At 36.2% G+C, this 19,714-nt stretch overlaps 1 protein-coding gene across 3 annotated transcripts in view; it reads left to right on the forward strand.

Annotated features, from left to right (window-relative positions):
• Positions 1 to 19,714, forward strand: part of TPR (translocated promoter region, nuclear basket protein) — a 58,974-nt gene that overhangs the window by 26,112 nt on the left and 13,148 nt on the right. For 2 of the 3 annotated variants that reach the window (XM_024552493.4, XM_024552501.4), the window contains exons 26-43: positions 283 to 486; positions 593 to 777; positions 1,226 to 1,373; positions 2,986 to 3,123; positions 3,223 to 3,354; positions 4,525 to 4,655; positions 5,731 to 5,941; positions 6,205 to 6,348; positions 6,699 to 6,897; positions 7,882 to 8,087; positions 8,291 to 8,352; positions 8,887 to 9,095; positions 10,118 to 10,390; positions 10,589 to 10,737; positions 11,362 to 11,445; positions 13,830 to 14,027; positions 14,756 to 14,887; positions 15,095 to 15,185. In XM_024552493.4, the coding sequence (XP_024408261.3) occupies positions 283 to 486; positions 593 to 777; positions 1,226 to 1,373; positions 2,986 to 3,123; positions 3,223 to 3,354; positions 4,525 to 4,655; positions 5,731 to 5,941; positions 6,205 to 6,348; positions 6,699 to 6,897; positions 7,882 to 8,087; positions 8,291 to 8,352; positions 8,887 to 9,095; positions 10,118 to 10,390; positions 10,589 to 10,737; positions 11,362 to 11,445; positions 13,830 to 14,027; positions 14,756 to 14,887; positions 15,095 to 15,185 (2,896 nt within the window). The remainder of the gene's footprint in view (positions 1 to 282; positions 487 to 592; positions 778 to 1,225; positions 1,374 to 2,985; positions 3,124 to 3,222; positions 3,355 to 4,524; positions 4,656 to 5,730; positions 5,942 to 6,204; positions 6,349 to 6,698; positions 6,898 to 7,881; positions 8,088 to 8,290; positions 8,353 to 8,886; positions 9,096 to 10,117; positions 10,391 to 10,588; positions 10,738 to 11,361; positions 11,446 to 13,829; positions 14,028 to 14,755; positions 14,888 to 15,094; positions 15,186 to 19,714) is intronic. The other variant, XM_024552511.4, reaches the window with a different exon arrangement.

Raw genomic sequence — 19,714 nt, forward strand, 5'->3', positions numbered from 1 at the left:
ATGCATATGCATGTATTTTACATAAGTGAGTTATATTTAGCTTTTTTTTTTTTTTTTTTTTTTTTTGATAAAATCTGTTCCACATTGCTGCGTAGTCTTCATAAGCTTCATTTGGACCAGTTCTTGTCATTAAATAGATAATAGCATAACTTTTATTATTTTATTTTGGTGCATTTTTATTGTCCCACTTTTATTATTTTAAGTAATGCAATGTGCATCTTTTTTTGTACTGATTACATTTGGGGTTTTGATCATGTGTGTTCGGGGAACAATTCCGTACAGGCGAAAATAGCTGTGGAAGCTCAGAACAAGTACGAAAGAGAACTGATGCTGCATGCCGCCGATGTCGAAGCTCTGCAGGCCGCCAAGGAACAGGTTTCCAAAATGGCATCGGTTCGTCAGCATCTGGAAGAAACCGCCCAGAAAGCAGAATCACAGTTGTTGGAATGTAAAGCATCTTGGGAGGAAAGAGAGAGAATGTTAAAGGTATTATTGTACATCATCATAGAATGTTCTGGAGAATTGAAAGTTTGGTTTTTTCTTTTTAATATGCGTGGGGAATCTGCTGTTATGACAGAGTCTTGACTTACAGGATGAAGTTTCCAAGTTTCTGTCTCGCTGCGAAGATCTAGAGAAACAGAATCGATTACTGCATGATCAGATTGAAAAATTAAGTAACAAGGTTGTTGCCTCTGTGAAGGAAGGTGTACAAGGCCCGTTGAACGTATCTTTCAGTGAAGAAGGAAAATCACAAGAACAGATTTTAGAAATTCTCAGGTAAGTGCAGTATGTCCTTAATGCTTTATTTCTTTGGTATAACCACTATGAAGTGTTAACAACCGATGTATAAATTAGAGAAGTGGGGGGTATGTGCCATTTAGGTGTAGAGCTCATACTCGCTCTTACTGGCCAACAAACCCACTGCCATCCACACAGTGGCCACTTTTGACATTTAGACATGCCAATTTAAATAAATGGCTTTTAGTTGAGTTTGATAGTAAGAACTTGATGGGTTCTTCAAAAAACTAAATGCTTTTCAGATCATTTTAAAGATTCATATTTCCAAAGCCACTGTGTATAATAAATATATCTCTCATTTAGTAATGAAAACATTGTGTAAAAATAGTTACTAAAGTGTTCACTGGATCTTGTCATCTTTAAAATTGCCCAAGTTTTGAAATGTTGTCATTTTTTTATTCAAATAAAACCTTATATGTTCTTGTAGATTTATACGACGAGAAAAAGAAATTGCTGAAACGAGGTTTGAGGTGGCGCAGGTTGAGAGTCTACGCTATCGCCAACGGGTTGAACTTCTAGAAAGAGAGCTGCAGGAACTGCAGGGCAGTCTAAACGCTGAAAGAGAGAAAGTCCAGGTATGGATCCAAGATTTAAGAGAGCAGTTGTTAAATCAAGTGAAAAGGTCATCTTAGTTTCTAATAACATAAAATGTGATTAGAAATGAGCAGTCTTCCTGAGCTCATCAATTCATTAAACATTATTAAACACTGATACAGTTTAGTGTTAAGAGGCTAGCGGTAATGATACTGTGTGGTTTCAAATTCTAGCTTCACATCATTACATGTGTGCCTTGGGTATGTTGTTTAACTTCCCTGCTCTGAAATGTCCTCATCTGTAAAACTGGGATGATGACAATAATTAGGATTAAGTGAGTTAGTACACATGAGACATTTAGAATCATGTCTGGTGCACAATAAGTGCTTACATTTCAGTTATATTGTTATATTTGTCATCATATATGCATCTGGACACTCTAGGATAATGTAGTGGATAGAGACTGCTATAGAATATTTCTTCCTCAGCAAAAGAGCAAAAAAATTGTAACAACTATCAAACAAAGAAAGGAAAAGAAGATGCTACAGTGGATGGATGTTCTCAACAAAAGCTCAACTCTTTAACCCTCACTAACACCCCAAAACTTATTGCATGACCTCATTCTGAGGACATGCAGTAACAAAACCCCACATCTGGAAGGGAGGCAATTAAGACCTTGAATCATTTATCTGTTTTTAACTGATAGGTAGTTGGAATGACTGCTAGAGAGAAAACATTGAAACAGGAAAGGGAATAATTAGATTTTTGGAATATATATTTTCATAAGGAAATTAAAAGTTCCAGAATTACATCATGGTGAGAAAACAATCCAAGTTCAAATATATCCCCTCATAGATAGAATAAACAGACACTATTTCACTTGGAGGAAAAGCAGCAGGATCAGGGTTTCTAACAAAGGTTGCGTATTCTGTCAGTCTCTTCTGCTTCCTTTGCTGTTCTTTGGGTTATGGGAAGACAAATAATACAAGAAAATGCCCAGCCCACAAACAAGTTCATAGTGCAGAAACCATCTCTCATCATACAGTGAAAGAAAGTCAAGAAGTAACACATCATGTCAGAAACCATAGAACATTTATCCACTGTGAACACTGTAGGATGGTAACCATGAGCCATGGCTGTGAAAAGTGGCTGGGACTACTACGTAGCATGTATTAGAGGTGGATAATTACACTTGGTGAGAACCAGAAAAAGTTCTTTACAATTGAACAAATACTCAGTGAAAGTGCTCAGAGCCAAACTGAGAAACAGCTGAATGAAGTGGAAGAGATTTTCTGAACAAGGGTTGGAGAAGGACCAAAATAACATGTTAGAATTATTAATAAATTTGGTGCAGCAAGAAAAAGAATAGATACGGAAAGAAAGGGGTCTGGATTGCTCTTTTTACCTAATGGTAGAATGGGTTATTTGTTGGTGGGGTTTGTAGTATCTTTTTACTTTCATCTTTGTGATTTCTTGCATTTGTTTAAACTCCTTGTAATTAGCAAGCATCACAGAAAAATAAACATGTAAAACTTTCAAAATTTTAGTTTTAGAATTTGACTAAATTCTCTAGGGAAGATTGGAACTGGTAGGAAAAGATAGGTCTGCACCTACTGTTAGATGCTGGTGTATACCTGTGTTTGAAATCTGTAGGTAACTGCAAAAACAATGGCCCAGCATGAAGAACTGATGAAGAAAACCGAGACAATGAACGTAGTTATGGAGACCAATAAGATGCTAAGGGAAGAAAAGGAGAGGCTAGAACAGGAGCTACAACAGATGCAAGCAAAGGTTTGTAACTTACTAGTCAAGAGTAGAAGCATGTTATTTTTATTAAAAGTAAATGGATTTACACATCAGGTGTTGAAAACAAATCGGCATTATTTTTAGGTGAGGAAACTGGAGTTAGATATTCTACCTTTACAAGAAGCAAATGCTGAGCTAAGTGAGAAGAGTGGTATGTTGCAAGCAGAGAAGAAGTTGTTGGAAGAAGATGTCAAACGTTGGAAAGCCCGTAATCAGGTAAGTGCAGTTTAACCCATTCTGAACATGGAAACATGTTTTTTAAATAGGATGTGATTTAAGGGGATAAATTATTTGAAGAACTGGTGAAAATTACTGTTTTTAACATGAAAGTCTAATATGTTACATGTACATGCAACTTAGTTTTTAAAATTTTTGGTCACATTTTGTATGGTTTGTATAAACAGCTAGTTTATGTCTTAATTACAAATTTAGGGTTTTACTTTATCTCTGGAATACTTTTGTACATGAAAAAATGGGTTTATATAGTTTATTGAAGCACTTTGAGAAGATTCGTTCACTGGAAGCCTTTTTAAGGGGGGACAAAACCATATCGCATAGTATGGATAGAAATCCCAGCTCTGTATTGAAACAGGAGGTTGGAAATCTGCCTCACCGTGTACTCGTTATGTGATGTGTGAGACTTTCTTAATCTTCTGAGCCAATTTGCCTCATTTATAAAAATGTGGATGTAATAGTGCTTTTCATGTTACGAAAATTAAATAATTAATGTAAAGCAGGTCAGCCATCACCTGCTACCTAGAAAAATGCTCTCAAGTGGTCACCATTGTTATCTGAGTAGGACTGTAGAATTTAAGAGCCCATTTAATCTTGTCTGTTAATGTTTCCTGGCTTTCCTAGGCAGTTACTTGTAGGATTTTCATTTTTTCCCTAGATTACAATATACTAGAAACATTTTTCCTTATAAAGGCTACTTTAATGAAACTAGGTGTTTAATATTAAAAGCTTATAGATCTCTTTGGATCTCTTTATTTGGCCCCATTGTAACTATTCTGAAATGTTCGTTTGCAACCTTGAAAATGTAGTGCGGGGCAAAAGTAGGTTTACAGTTGGGAGTACACAAAACACGGAGTTTATTCTTGTATTATTATTTATCAGGTATTGTATTTCCATATGAACAAATGTAAACCTTTTTTTGCTGAATCTATATAACGAATAGTTAATGACATTTTATTTTCCCTTTCCATTTTGGCTAGACTTTTTTAGCCAAACAGATTAAAGCTTTGATCTTAATTATCCTGTTGTTTGGTGTTTCGTTACTGTGTATGCAAGATACCTAATGTAAAAATAACCAGGTATTCTGCTATTTTATAGCACATTAATTTGATAAAACCTATAAAATGGTGTTGTGCGTTTTTGCTATTTTAGCATCTAATAAATCAACAGAAAGATCCAGATACAGAAGAATATCGGAAACTCCTTTCTGAAAAGGAGGTTCATACTAAGCGTATCCAACAGTTAACCGAAGAAATTGGGAGACTTAAAGCTGAGATTGCAAGGTACATGGAAAGAGCCTTAAATTGCATAGAAATTGTGAAATCTTAAAGAAGTTTGTTTCTGCTGTTTGCAAGACTCCCCCCTGTGCAGTTCCTGATTTTAGAAAGAATGGGAAGTGCTGGAGCCCTCACATGTGACTGTTCCCTTTATTACTTTAAGGAGCCAAGTGAGGAGTAATTTATTTTATGACTTCACATACAAATTATTTCTCTATATTTTGTTACTTTTTAAAAAACTACACCGTTGGTATGAGTCTAAAGTTTAATATGTTTATCTTCTGAACAGTCAAAATAACTTTTGCAAATTGGTTTCTATTTTTCTTTTGGTTAAAATATATTTATGAACCTATTTTGAGAGATTTCAATGAGTTACAGTTTTTTTTAATGGACTTATATTGTCCTTTTAAAGATAAGTTGATTATTAAAATGAATGTTTATGGTTTACTTTTTTAAAGACTTAATGTCAATTGTCCATGTCATAACCCCTATTTACATAAATGCTTGAGAAAGCCAAGATTCAGCAAGGTACCTAAAGTTACAGTAGTTGTTAAACCCTGTTCTTAATTCAGGGTTATCTGATCTGAGTTTATGTTAAAGTACAGGGTTTGGCAAGTTCTACCCCACAGGCCTGTTTTGTATGGTTTATAAGCTAAGAATGATGTTTATACTTTTAAAACATTTTTTAAAAGGAAGAAGAACATGTGACAAAAAACTGTATGTGCTCAAACCCAGCATTTACTCCACATCCGACCAAGTGGAGTGTAGATTTTGCCATCACCCCGATGTGGATTAAAAACTGTACCAACACTTAACTCTGAAATTGTGCATGTTACTTGACCGCTTATAACTCGGTTTTTCTCCTCTCTAACATGGGCGTGTACAACCTATGTATAATAAGCGTAGGATCTATATATGGACCATAGGTTCATAAGTTGAAGATTTATCTTTTGAAGTGTATGTGGAGTTTTTTAGAAGTTTTAAGTAAAAATTTTACTAATACAACAATAAAGTGTATATTAAAGGATTTTAAAACTTGAAAATCTCATATACTTAGTCTTTGACAATTTTTTTTGTTTAGATCAAATGCATCTTTGACTAACAACCAGAACTTAATCCAGAGTCTAAAAGAAGATTTAAATAAAGTAAGAACTGAAAAGGAAAGTATTCAGAAGGACTTAGATGCCAAAATAATTGATATCCAAGAAAAAGTCAAAACTATTACTCAAGTCAAGAAAATTGGACGTAGGTACAAGACTCAATATGAAGAACTCAAAGCACAACAAGATAAGGTACTTTGAAGTGACTCCTGATTATATGTATACTTTGTGTGTGTGTGTGTGTGTGTAGAACTTTTAGTGTACACAGTTTTGATCTACACAATTTGCACACAATTTTATATATCAGGCAAATGGGCAAAGGACCTGAACAGTTAGGATGACTTACAAAAATCTTATATCTTCATAATTTTGATTATTGATTTTTAGATTCTAAACTTGTATATAAGGTAATTTATGATACTGTTATTTAAGATTCCGCTTTATTGTTATGTTAGGTCAATGAGACCTCAGCTCTGTCTTCTGGAGACCATCAGGAACACCATGTCTCAGTCCAGGAAATGCAGGAGCTCAAAGAAACCCTTAACCAAGCTGAAACAAAGTCGAAATCACTTGAGAGTCAAGTAGAGAATCTGCAGAAGGTATGAGTGTGAGATAGTGAAAGGTATATGTCCCGATTCTTTCCTTGTTGAATACCCAAAGAAGTAGAATGAAATATTATTCAGTGATAAGAAAGAATTAAAAAAGGAATATATGTTAAATACATTTTCGCTTGTCACATGGAAATACATATTTTACTCTTTTTACTTTTAGTAACTCGTGTCTAAGTAATATCTAGTCGTTTTCAAGCATTCTCTTTCTTGGTTTGATCTGCACTTTATACTTCCACTTAAATGAGCAAAATAATGTTTTACCTTTTAAGTCTGCAGGGCATACAGTTTATGTTGATTTGATGTACTTCCATAGTAAATACTTTGTTTTCCTTTAAAAGACATTATCTGAAAAAGAGACAGAAGCAAGAAATCTCCAGGAACAGACTGTGCAGCTTCAGTCCGAACTTTCACGACTTCGTCAGGATCTGCAAGATAGAGCCACGCAGGAGGAGCAGCTCCGACAGCAGATAACAGAGAAGGAGGAGAAGACAAGAAAGGCTATTGTAGCGGCAAAATCAAAAATTGCACATTTAGCGGGTAAGTTTCTATATACTTTAAGGTTTAAACTTGATCGTGAAAGTCGGTTAATTGATGTGGGCTTAAAATTAAGTGGAAAAGAAAAACGTAAATATCATAAACTGATCTTTGTGTAGTGTGTGTTTTAAGTATTAGGTTTATTTAATTAGACATAAAATAAGAGCAGTCTTTAATTTTCAAGGGTTGAGGCTGTACTTGTGTATGAAGTCTTCCATATTAACTGGTGATAAATAGATAGGGAGTACTGCTTTCTTTTTCTGTTAGTGTGTAACTATTGCGGCCTTTTGATGGAGGTCCTTTGAGTCCACAGTGTACCATCCACAGGCCCTCTGTAAACTCCTGGATAACATTGGCTCTTACCAGCCTAGGGATTTTTCTGTGCCTCACTTCACTGAGGGCCCCTTCAGCCCTTCAGGGAACATACCAGATATAAGAGCAGCCCGGTGTTGCCACACATAGGGCTTTACCGTAACTTGCTTACCCATCTGCCTAATAGGTAAATAAAATACCAAATTAGCTGGGTTTTATTATGAGCAATTTTTTAATGACCTCTAAGATAGTGCCCCAGCAATAAATAAGATGAGAAAAAAATAGTTACGTATTTTTGAGTATATGCAGTAGATTGTATGAAATGAAAGTTTTGCAATTTATAATGTTCTTGTGTTTAATAATATACATTGAAATATTAAAGGCCATATAAAAGGACTTCTGACTGCAGTTTATGGTAGATTCTTTATTTTTTTGAAATCTGTAAGGAAAAGTTAACATTTTTGTGTTGCAGTATATTTTATACTGGAGTAATAAATACGGATATATTTAGAACTTTGCCTATTGAGATGTATTGTGTATCAGAATTATTGCAAATGTATTAATAAAAGTTCAAGAATAGAAGCTGATAACCTTTGAATATCTATTAAGCGCATAAATATTATTTATTTCTAGTGTTTGCTTATAATATTAATAGAATGATGTTTACTTCTTTAGGTGTAAAAGATCAGCTAACTAAAGAAAATGAGGAGCTTAAACAAAGGAATGGAGCTTTAGACCAGCAGAAGGATGAATTAGATGTTCGTATGACTGCTCTTAAGTCACAGTATGAAGGTCGAATTAGTCGCTTGGAAAGAGAACTCAGGGAGCATCAAGAGAGACACCTTGAGCAGAGAGATGAGCCTCAAGAATCTACTAATAAGGTGATTAGCTAATTCTGTCAAAATGACATCTTTTTGTACATTTTACTTGAAGGTGTCTGTTGATTGAGGAGTCTTTATCAGAGTGAATTTTGTGTAAACCAAGAATGCAGAGAGAGTTAACAAAACATATTTTGATGACACTGTTTAGTGGAATCCTGAGGTATAGGCTCAGTAATCCATAGTTGTTTTTCTTTCATACATAGGTCCCAGAACAGCAGAGACAGATCACGTTGAAAACAACTCCAGCTTCTGGTGAAAGAGGAATGTGAGTTTTAGTTCTTTTCTATTCTATCTGTTTTTATTTTAAAGTTGAGGAAAGATACAGAGATCTCTGGGGAGAAAACAAATCTTTGTGTTCTACTATAAAAAGTATGCCCCATCAGGTAGAGTTTTGTGACAAAGAAAACATCTTTCATCTTGTAGTTTGTGACTGACGTCTAAGACAGGCTACCAGTTTTCCCTGTGATCTTAAGGATACAAATATAAGAGGCTGGGTTGAGACTTAGGTAAAGTGATCAACGGTTGAGTTTTCCTACACAGATGTTAATGCTTAAATTCAAAACCTCTTCAGTAAGAGCTTTGATATACTTAGTGAACAAAAAATACAGAATTATATACATTGTTTGTTTGTTTGTTTAAATCTGCCAAAAGTTACCCAAAGCAATGTTAGGGAAAACAAAATTAGTAAGGTCCGAAGCACTCACTTCAGGAGATACATTTGGTTTGTTTTTGACAGTGTATGTACTTTATAAAGAATATTTATGTAATTCAATTATTCTTGTATTTTCCTCTCTGTAAGTGCCAGTACTTCAGACCCACCAACAGCGAATATCAAGCCAACTCCTGTTGTTTCTACTCCAAGTAAAGTGACAGCTGCAGCTATGGCTGGGAATAAGTCAACACCCAGGGCTAGTATACGCCCCATGGTTACACCTGCAACTGTTACAAATCCTACTACTACCCCAACAGCTACAGTGATGCCCACTACACAGGTGGAATCACAGGAAGGTAAGTAAAGCAATACAGGTAGGAGTGGACCAGCTGCTTATTTAGATTTGTTAGGGGAGGATGACAGTAACTCTAGGGAGAAATGACACTTCCATTAAAACTAAAGTCAGACATGATAATTAAAGTAGGCAGTTAATATTTTCAAGTGAATACATCCCAGGATACTTATTAATGCAGGAAATTTTCTCCCTTCTTACTTTGTTGGGTTTTTAACTAAAGGGGGAAAATTCACCCTTATCAGTATATGGTACATTTTTCTAGGACCAAAATTTTCACTTGTAACAGTTAAGAAGATATGAAATCCGCTTTGGAAACCATAGTGAGTCACTGGTTGAACCCAAATACCACTTTTTCATTGAAATTATCTGATCTTTTCATTGCTTTCTCCATTTTATTTCCATTGTACAATTCCGTTAAATACATGCCTTTTTATTCCACTAGATTGAAAGGGTAAGAATTTTTATTATTTAATCCTTTCATTCAACACCAAGTTAGGTAGATGTTTAGTAAAACTTTACTAAATGCAATTTCCTTGGCTTCTTATCTTAACAAATGTTAGAATTTAGTAAATTATTTAAGTATTTAGAAATATATAATGTGTATATGCTAACAAGCAAAATATTTTATTTCAGATACATTCAATACAATGATTTTTAAATATATTATTGTACCAGTTAAACTTTACTAGTCATTTTATATCAATTAAAAACAAAATAATGCTTAGTAAAAACCCGTATTTGACTCTGAGCTTCTAAATTTCATGTATATTATATAATTTTATATAATTTAAATAGGATAACAGGTAAAAAATCATTTCGGATATTTATTTAATTCAGCTACTTTATCAGTCATGCAAACAGTACAAAAATGCATAATACATTACCTTTACCCTCTGTTTTTGTCTAGTGAGTGGTAAGAGACGTAGATATACACATAACTGCAACATGTCAGCTGTAACATGGTAATTTCAGCTTTGGTAAGAATAAAGGACTAACATATTAAATATTATAATTGCTTTTCAGCTATGCAGTCAGAAGGGCCTGTGGAACACGTTCCAGTTTTTGGAAGCACAAGTGGATCTGTTCGTTCTACTAGTCCTAACGTCCAGCCTTCTATTCCTCAACCCATCTTAACTGTTCAGCAGCAAACACAGGCTACAGCGTTTGTGCAGCCCACTCAGCAGAGTCATCCGCAGATTGAGCCTGCAAATCAAGAGCTGTCCCCAAACATAGTAGAGGTGGTTCAGAGTTCTCCGGTTGAGCGGCCTTCTACTTCCACAGCAGTATTTGGCACTGGTGAGGTTAATTTTTAAATGAAGTTAGCAGTAGGCCTGTGCACTATTGTAGTGTCTTGCTTATAATACATATCTTAAGTATTCTTTGTACACACTTGTTTTCTGCCAGGTGTTAGACTGGATGAATGTGTTTAGTTTTTAAAGTTAACTTTGCCTAAATTGAGGTGATTAGGCACTAATTCAAGGCTTAAATTCAAAGTTTCAGCTACCCCAAGTTCCTCTTTGCCGAAGCGCACCCGTGAAGAGGAGGAGGACAGCACCATAGAAGCATCCGACCAGGTCTCTGAGGATACCATGGAAATGCCTCTTCCAAAGAAACTGAAGAGCGTTACACCTGTAGGAACTGAGGTGTGTAAAGGTCTTCCATTTATTTTCACTTCTAGTAGTAGAGCTAAGATGAGATACTCTTTCAGTTACAGCGTTACGAGGTGAATGGGCCTTTTGGGGCCCAAATCCAAAAATCTCCTAAGTTACTTCGAAGTTTCCACTGACAGCTCAAGTATTATGCTGTTGCCGACGGTATTTATGTCCTTTGCATATCTTTAAATGAATTAGCTTCCATTTAAATTCTAAAAATACAGTTACAAAACCTAAGTTGAATTCCTTTCACTTTTTCTTTGAACTCAAAGAATAAGGAAGTTCATAGTCTCGTAAACATTTTAAACTGCTACCTGCTTTTTCTTAAGTTAACCAAAATTATACTTACTTATTTTCTTTTTTTGAGGATAAATTGTAATGAATTGTTTTACTGTCACACATTGAGACTACTAAATTAATTTCATTAGCATCATTAATGCTCATAGCCTTATTTTATATTACTGAAGAGGTATGTGATTATATCTTATAAGTAAATATAAATGAACACTTCTGATGTATAGTTTTATAATTACAGATGAGTTTTATTGGGAGAACCAGTTTAACACTTTATCTCATCAACTGATGTGACTAACCCACTTGTATGTTGTGATTCAGGAAGAAGTTATGGCAGAAGAAAGTACTGATGGAGAGGTAGAGACTCAAGTATACAACCAAGATTCTCAAGATTCCATTGGAGAAGTAAGTAAACATACTTAAAGTAACAAATTGCTGCTTTTAATGAATGAAGTCCGCTTTGACAATTCAATCATCGTTTGGACTTTCTTTTAATTGGCTGCTTTTATATCTAATGAAGTTTTGGAGTTACCAATGCATTTTCCGCTTTCTTTTACTCCTAATCAGTATAGTGCTCTCTAAACGTTATTAAAGAAACACTTTTGTTTATACTTAGCGTGGACTGTCCGTGCTGTGCGAGTTGCCATGAGAAACGATTGCCCACTCAGTTACTGGCAAGGGCGAGTGCTGGTTGGGTCTTGGGCTAACCCATACTTGGTCTTCTGTTGCTTCCCTTACTGAATTGAATTAAATTAATCCCCGAGAGGAAATGCATTTATACACTTCTTCACTTTTTGAACTCTTATTAAACCCTCTCTAGAAACAGCCTCACTAGTAGAAATGCATGCACTCTGAAGTAACAAAGCACCTAGGGTTCCATTCCTAATTCTACCACTTAGAAGCTATGTGACTACAAGCAGGCCATTAATTCTCTCTAAGCCTCAATTTTCTCACCTATTGGAATAATATAAGTTTTAATATTGTAAAATACCCTAAAATAATATCTATCACATATTAGGCACTCAAAGTTTTACTGGTTTCCTTCCATCCCTCTGCCCCACAGATTTAAAATTCATAATATAATAATGCTAATGGTTAACACAGAACTCATTACTATAAGCCATGTGTTGCTTCTAAGAAATCTGCATTTATTAACTAATTTAATCCCCAAAATAACACTATTTTTTAAAAGACTTTATTATTTATTTCTAGAGAGAGGGGAAGGGAGGGAGAAAGAGAGGGAGATAAACATCAATGTGTGGTTGCCTCTCATGCACCCCCTACTGGGGACCTGGCCTGCAGCCCAGGCATGTGCCCTGAATGGGAATCGAAGCAGTGACCATTTGGTTCGCAGGCCAGCACTCAGTCCACTGAGCCACACCAGCCAGGGCTCAGACCACCTAGATGTATTGTCCTCTTAAGCTTGAAACAATACGTTCTGCCAGGATGAATTTTAAGGATTGTTTTATTTTAAAATTATTTATCTTTATAAAATCAAGGAATTATCATAAGTAACCATAGGTTACAGGTAAACTTTAGTTTCTTAGATGTATTAACTTTGTAAGTTAATTTTTCCAGTTTGCCTTGGCTAAAAGCAGAAAACTCAACCTTTAGGGTGAAGAGCTAACACTCTTAAATGACATCTTTTTCATGTATCTTTCAGCAAGTATCATCTGAAGAGCATAATAACAATTTTGAAATAATAAGATGTTAATTTCTATTTTATTGCTAGATTTGTTTAAATTATACTAAAATCTACAAAGTTTTTCTTAGGACTGGCAAAATTGTGACTCGAAAATGCCATTTGGCTTTTCATTCTGCCCTCTAGCACCGTTTACTAAATGTATAAGTGTTCATTTTTCTGATTTTCTGATAGTGTGAAGCAGATGTTCTTGATAAGTCTTGGTTTTCTTGAAATAAGCATGTCACTTTGAGGCACATTCTTAATTATATCATGATTTCACTCTTTTTTTCCATCACGGTAAACAATCTTTATGAACGATTTAGTTCAGAAGACATTGTTTCTGGCTTATATTAAAAATAGATTTTGCTGGATGCTTAACTGAAAAGCAGATATTTTTTATATAGTAAGTACCAGAAATAAAGTTAAAATCATGGTTTATTTGAGCATCTAACAAAATGGAATTGTGAAGAAATAGGTTAAGAAAAGAATTATTTTTATATCTGCTATTTTTTATGTGGTTTGAAGGCTTAGAACAGTCAGTTTGGGGGTGGTAGAAGTGTCTTTGTAAAAAGACCGTAACAATAGCTTATTTAGTGTGTTTTCCAGACTGTTTTTTATTTGGAGGGAAATTTTATGTTGTAGGGTCCATGGGGTTTTTTGCTTGACTTTGGTCTGCTACTGCACTGTCACTTAACCAGTTGGCTGTTCTTGAAATTGAAATGTGCTGTAAATGTAAAATACGCATTGGATTTTGAAGACTTACTACAGATTCGATTACATGTTGAAGTAAAGTTTTGGCTCTATTAAGTACATATTAAATTTATTTCACTTGTATCTTGCCTTTTTAAGTGACTACTAGAAAATTCTAAATTGTGTATGTGAATCACATTGTGACTTGTTATATTTCTGGAATTCTTCTATAGGAAGAAACCCAAAGGTTTAGCTTCTTTTATTTGTTTTATAAATTCTGCTTTTGAAGACCGTATTTTTAAAAATAAAATGCTAGTAGTCCATAAGCGTTCCTTAGTCTTCACTTGGGTCTGATACGTTACTGAGAGTTTTTAGGCATTTTTGACTTTTTATAATTCTTTTATAATTTTTAAAGGGAGTCACCCAGGGAGATTATGCGCCAATGGAAGACAGTGAAGAAACCTCTCAATCTTTACAAATAGACCTTGGAGCCCTTCAGTCAGATCAGCAAACCACCTCGTCCCAGGATGGCCAGGGCAAAGGAGATGATGTCATTGTCATTGACAGTGATGATGAAGAGGACGATGACGATGAAAATGATGGGGATCACGAGGTAAATTTGGTTTGAAATCATCCATTGTTTTTATACTCCTGGATGAAATGCAGAAATCCTCAGGACTACTAATGCATCAGCCAATAAATTCTGATTCCCTGTCAGTATAAACCAGTTATTTTGCTTTTCTTTTATCCCGATTAGCTCCTAAATTAATATTCTGTAGTGCAGTTGAGTATAGGACAAGTGATGGAATGTCCCAATTTGTTAAGTGATTGCTAAGCACTGTAGGGTTTATTAGATTACTTAAACGTAATCTTAAATCTCATTGATAAGTGACTGTGGATTTAATTGTAAGATCTATGGTTTCTGGAAATTATAGAAGAAACTAGGATTTCTTTTTCACGGAGCCCCTTAGTTGTTTTCAAAAGAAATTGAAGTGTCATGGTAATTCAAGTCTATTTTAAGTGAAACTTTGTATTTTAGTTTGAGTTAATCCTGTATCAGCAGCTTCACATTTTTTATTCTTTCCTTAATCAGACAATGTGCTTTAAACCTTTTGACTGATCTCATGTGAACAGTTAAAGTCCAGAATTGATTGGTGTTGTGCTCCTTCTGGTGACCTTCACGGGTTGCGATTGCTGCCACTGAACTGACCCACAAGGACTTTCAGGACAGCTCTGTGTCCGATCAGCAGCGCCACGTAAATCTCCGAGCACGGCCCCTAGCTGTGCAGAACCTGTGCGCCGTACCCTGGATCTTTATTTGCACTTGGGGGATTTTTCTAGGATTACGAAGAAGAGGAGGAGGAAGATGATGACGATGAAGATGACACAGGGATGGGAGACGAGGGTGATGACAGTAATGAAGGCACCGGTAGTGCAGACGGCAATGACGGATACGAAGCTGATGATGCCGAGGTAACCAGTTAGAATGTCGACCATTTGTTTGAAGGGCTTCCTTGGAAAACTTATGGTTCCCCGGGGGTATAAAAAGGCCTATATTCTCAGCACACTAAAACTTTCTATACCTGTGGGTTGGTTTTTACTGTGGTCTGGCTTGGTTAGTATGTTTAAAGATGATCATATGTGATGTACTTGCACTCAGGGCTCCTATTTTGTTCCCAGGGCGGCGACGGGACTGACCCGGGCACGGAGACGGAAGAGAGTATGGGTGGAGGTGAGAGTAATCAGAGAGCTGCTGATTCTCAGAACAGTGGTGAGATTCTTAGTCTTTTCCATTGAGCACTTCTGGTCATATTTCCTAAATTAGGGTTGCATTTGATTATCACATAGGTAATAAAACTCGGTCATTAAATTGGCAAGCAAAAGATTGGCTCCTGTTCTAGCTTTGTCATTTTCTTGTCTTGAAGTCTGCTGTGTTTATCTTTGTAAAGTGCACTCATTGTGCTGCCTTTTCTACCTCGTCTGCTGTGAGGCTAAAGCATTCTGATCAGTGTCGTGTGTTGCTGCTGTTCTTATTAAGTGGATAAATTAGGTCAGGAACTTCTGACAGCAGTTCACAACCAGAAGAGGTCGGTCTAAATCAAGCCACGTGTTTCAAGAGTTGTGGGCATTGGACTTTTGCAGTGTTGTCTGATTATCCAATAAATAAAATACTTTTTGACCAATATAGCATGTTTTTTGTTAAATCTTTGAAAGGATGAGTCCTGAAGGGCCACTGAAATGTTATAGGCAGTAAAGGGTTATGAAATTCATAGAAAAAAATTTATTTTAGTACCACTTTAAAGTATATTTTAAAGAATTGGTGATATCTGGTATAGTATCCTGATTTTAAAGGTAATACTACGCCAAATCATTAATAGTAATGCAGTAGAAACCTTATATATGTAGGCTAGTGGGAAAACAGTGTCTCTGAGTTTTCATATGGCCTATGTATTTTAAAGTACAAGGTATATATACTCATTTAAATTAAGGAAAGTAAGGACAATTTTTCCTTTTAAATTTTTAAGAGAAAAATAAACTATAAAACCATATAATGAAGAACAATTTTTAAGAGCGATGAGGTAGGGAGAGATTAATGATACTTTGGGTAATAATTTATATTTTACAAAGCATTTTGTAGATATAAAATGCATTTTTTGTGTATCACACAGTTGAGATATAGAGGAAAATTTTTTGCCTTGTCAAAACCAAAGTTTGTGTCTGATGCCTTGAATGGCCAAAATTCGAACATCAGACTTTGGAGTAGGGAAAGGTTTGTTCATCAAGAGGTTGCCAACGGAGAATGGGAGACCTAACGGTACCTCAGATCCATCGTGTTGGCTGGGCTAAGTCAAGGGGTTAGGGGAACAGGTGTGCGGAAGTGCTAGTGGGGCAAGTTTCAGTTGGAGGACCTTGGAACCTGGCGGTTTATGATGAAGGGCGGTCAACACAGGACCTCCCTGGGCCAGGGGCTCATGCCATCTGAAAGGGTCCTGGTGCTCAAGTGCCAGTTCTTACGTCCTGGGTCTTGGGTGGGGGTGAGACGTTGGTTCCAGGTGTAGCTGGAGGTGACAGTTCTCTCCCCTGCTTTTGCTTATCTGTGACTTGTGGTTTTGGTCTGTTGTCTCAGAAAAGCAATTCAGTATTTTGTTAAATAGGGTAGGACCGTTTTGAGCTGTTCCTGTGGTTCCAAATCCCCCTTAATCTTCAGAGAAATAGGACGCACAGGCCAGGTTCAATTAAGTGGGAGGATTAGCTTCCCATTGTGTCCCTCTCGGCTGTTAAGCCTACCTCTTCCACAATGGTCCCTGAGCCTTAGAGGGGGCATGCAGGGTGTTGGGTTTCCAAGCAGACACCACAGCAATGATAGAGGTAGCAGCAGGCCAGGATACCTGTACCCTAATGACATAAAGAATAAAGAGTACCTTTTGTTGTCATGTACTTAGGGACCCAGACCATGATGAGCCAGCAAGGTTCTGAAAAGGGGCAGTTTTAGTTCTCAGTGATTTCCAGTCACCAGAAGGATTCAGGACCCAGGCCAGGTTACAAGTAGAAAACAAAACAAAACTCAAGAGACAGTGGACAGCACTAGCATCTAATATCCACAAAGGCGTATTGTAGTTCCTATTGAAACATAATTTTCTGTCCAAACCCACCCTTACATTTACCAAAGGTAGTCAAATTAAGACTAATTTATCTGCAAAATAAGTCTAGTTTCAATGAACTTGGCCTATTTGTATAAGTCCAGCAGGAATAGTAATTAACCATATAGGTTTCTTTACATCTGCTTTGCTGGAAGTTTCCTACAGAATATTCAGCTTGACCTTTAAATAGCCTCTCAAGACTAAGAAGCCAAGCTCTCAGACTTCTGCAGTACCTATAGATTTGGGTGACTTTCTCTTTCCTTGAGGTTCCAACATATTCTGAGGTTCTTTCTTTGCATCTCCTTAGAAGCAGCCTTAGTTCCTCACTTGGTAAGACCGCTGTGAACCATATAAACAAGGTACCAGGCTGTTTTCCCAAGGGGCTTTTAGTGGCTTCCAAAGTTAATCTTAACTCCTAGGGCTTTCTGGTCATATCCATGTCTATGCATAACTCTCTCAAAAATGACATTACAGTCAAACATTGGTAATAAAACCAGTTTCCAATTGTGTCCTGTTGCAAAGAGAACACATTCTTATTGAATTTTTGCAAATAATCACTTTGCCATGAAAACATACTCCTTAAAAGTTTCTAGATTCTGGAGGGATCCAATAGGATAAAAAAAATAAATGTTTCAGTTCTGCTAACGGAGTTACAATTTACCAGATTGCAAAGTCGTTGTTAAACAAGCTTCCTTTTATCTGGAAACCAAAAGATTAAAAAGTCAGCAATCTCAAATGTAAGAATTATAAAAATTGCAACTGTTTTCATCAGCTCATTCAGTGCTGTGAAATTAAACTTGTTCTCCTCAAATGCAGATCTTCCTGATAATTGCAAGGTTGTCTCTCAAGGTTCGTGTGGTTTGCCCAGGGAAGTGAGTGCCCCAGTCTCTAGAGCTTCATTTGGGAAGGTACACCCCAAGTGGGAAACACATTTTCTAATAATTTCATTGCCACTATAAGGGCACCCACCCTGTGACAGGAGAATGCTTCAGCTCCTTCAGAGTGCATACACACAAGAAGAAGAACATGTTGATAACCCAAATTAAGTGGCAGTTGAATGAAGTCTAGCTTACATGTCCGAGGTGAGTGACGGTCTACAAAAACCAAGAAAATGCCAGGGAGCCAAGTTAACCAAGCAGCCATCTGGGGTTTCCCATAGCCCCAACTATTCATTTAATTTACAGTCACTGTTTACCCATCTTAATTTCTCTGATCCAGAAACAGACTTGCCATGTTACAAGGACATCAGGATGGCAGAGGTCTGGCAACGAGGAGTCATTTTTGCAGAGACGGAATGGACTTTATCTGCATGTGCTACAGTTCGATACTCAGGTTCAGTCACTGGAATGTGGCCCTCAGTGTGGATCACAGACTTCTTATGTCAGGATATTGCAGATTGCAAATCCATTTCTGGAACATTTATAGTACACAAAGACAACAGAAAGAAGGCTCAGTGTTAGTTTGTACTTGACAGTGCTGCCCTTGTGATTTCAACACACCAAAATAAGCCTAGGTTAGTATTTCTCTTTTGTAAGGAGAGAAAACAAAGCTTTTGAGATGCCTCAGGGGCCCTTCTGGAATACTTCCGTTATTCCCAGGTCCTGACTATTTCCAATTTAAATTTGGGGAAGTTTGTCAGAATGTATCAAAGGCCTGGACACTTGACTGCAATTATGAACAATTACGAAGCACTACGTGGGGACTGCCTGTGTCCCGTAAAGAAGGGTGCGTGCAGTGGGCCCTGACAGCACTAGCACCACGGTGGCGGCACCTCTGGCTGCAGCCGTGACTGCCCCGGGCTCAGCGTTTCTTTGGTCGAAAGTTGCTATAACTTTCACGCAACATGAATTTGCTTTGGAAGATAGTCTGTTCTTAGTGCCTATAATATGGAAGTGTGTACATTTTTTCTTTGTCGTAAAAGTGTGTGTCTTTTCTTTGGAGCCTCTTTCAAATTTCCTATTAAAGCTCCAGAAATTTGAAAAAAAAAAATAACCAGAAAGTTACGTAGCAAAACTTTAGTTCTTACTATTCAGGAGATTCAGTTTTCTTAAACAGTCAAGTACCTGATTAAGAAAATATAAGACAAAGTTATTTTGGGAAAGGACAGAATTTTTGCTTTTGAGGCAGAAAGCTTGTTTACAGCATAGTAGACCAGTAGTCCTTTTTAGCAGAGAGAAAACCTAACTCTAATTTTTTTATGAGCCTGTTTTTGTGTTAAATTCGTTTACTTGATTAACTTTCTTAGGACTCTTATTTGGTAATGATTTAGATATTCAGTGAATATCCATCATTTAATTTATTTAGCTAACAAAACTTTAAAGTTCCAAGTTACCAAAGAGATTCAGAAAACCATTTTAAGCATACTTACATAATAATTACAAAGTACTATTATTGCCAAAGAGTTAACCTAAAAAACTTTCCAATTCTACTTACATTTATTTAATTTGCTCCTAACAATTAAGTTTAGGTTACTTACTTGGTATGAAAGTTGTATCATACCAAGTTACTTTTCTTGCTGACAGATTTTGTGACAAAGATAACATGAACTTATTTGACTAATAAACCAAGGTAGAATAAAAGTATTATTTAATGCTGATGGTTCTGAAGTTATGCCTATTAACCAAACCAGCTTTAATGTCATATTTTCCCAGATCACTTG

This window comes from Desmodus rotundus, chromosome 12, assembly GCF_022682495.2.
Source record: "Desmodus rotundus isolate HL8 chromosome 12, HLdesRot8A.1, whole genome shotgun sequence".
NCBI classification, from domain to species: domain Eukaryota; kingdom Metazoa; phylum Chordata; class Mammalia; order Chiroptera; family Phyllostomidae; genus Desmodus; species Desmodus rotundus.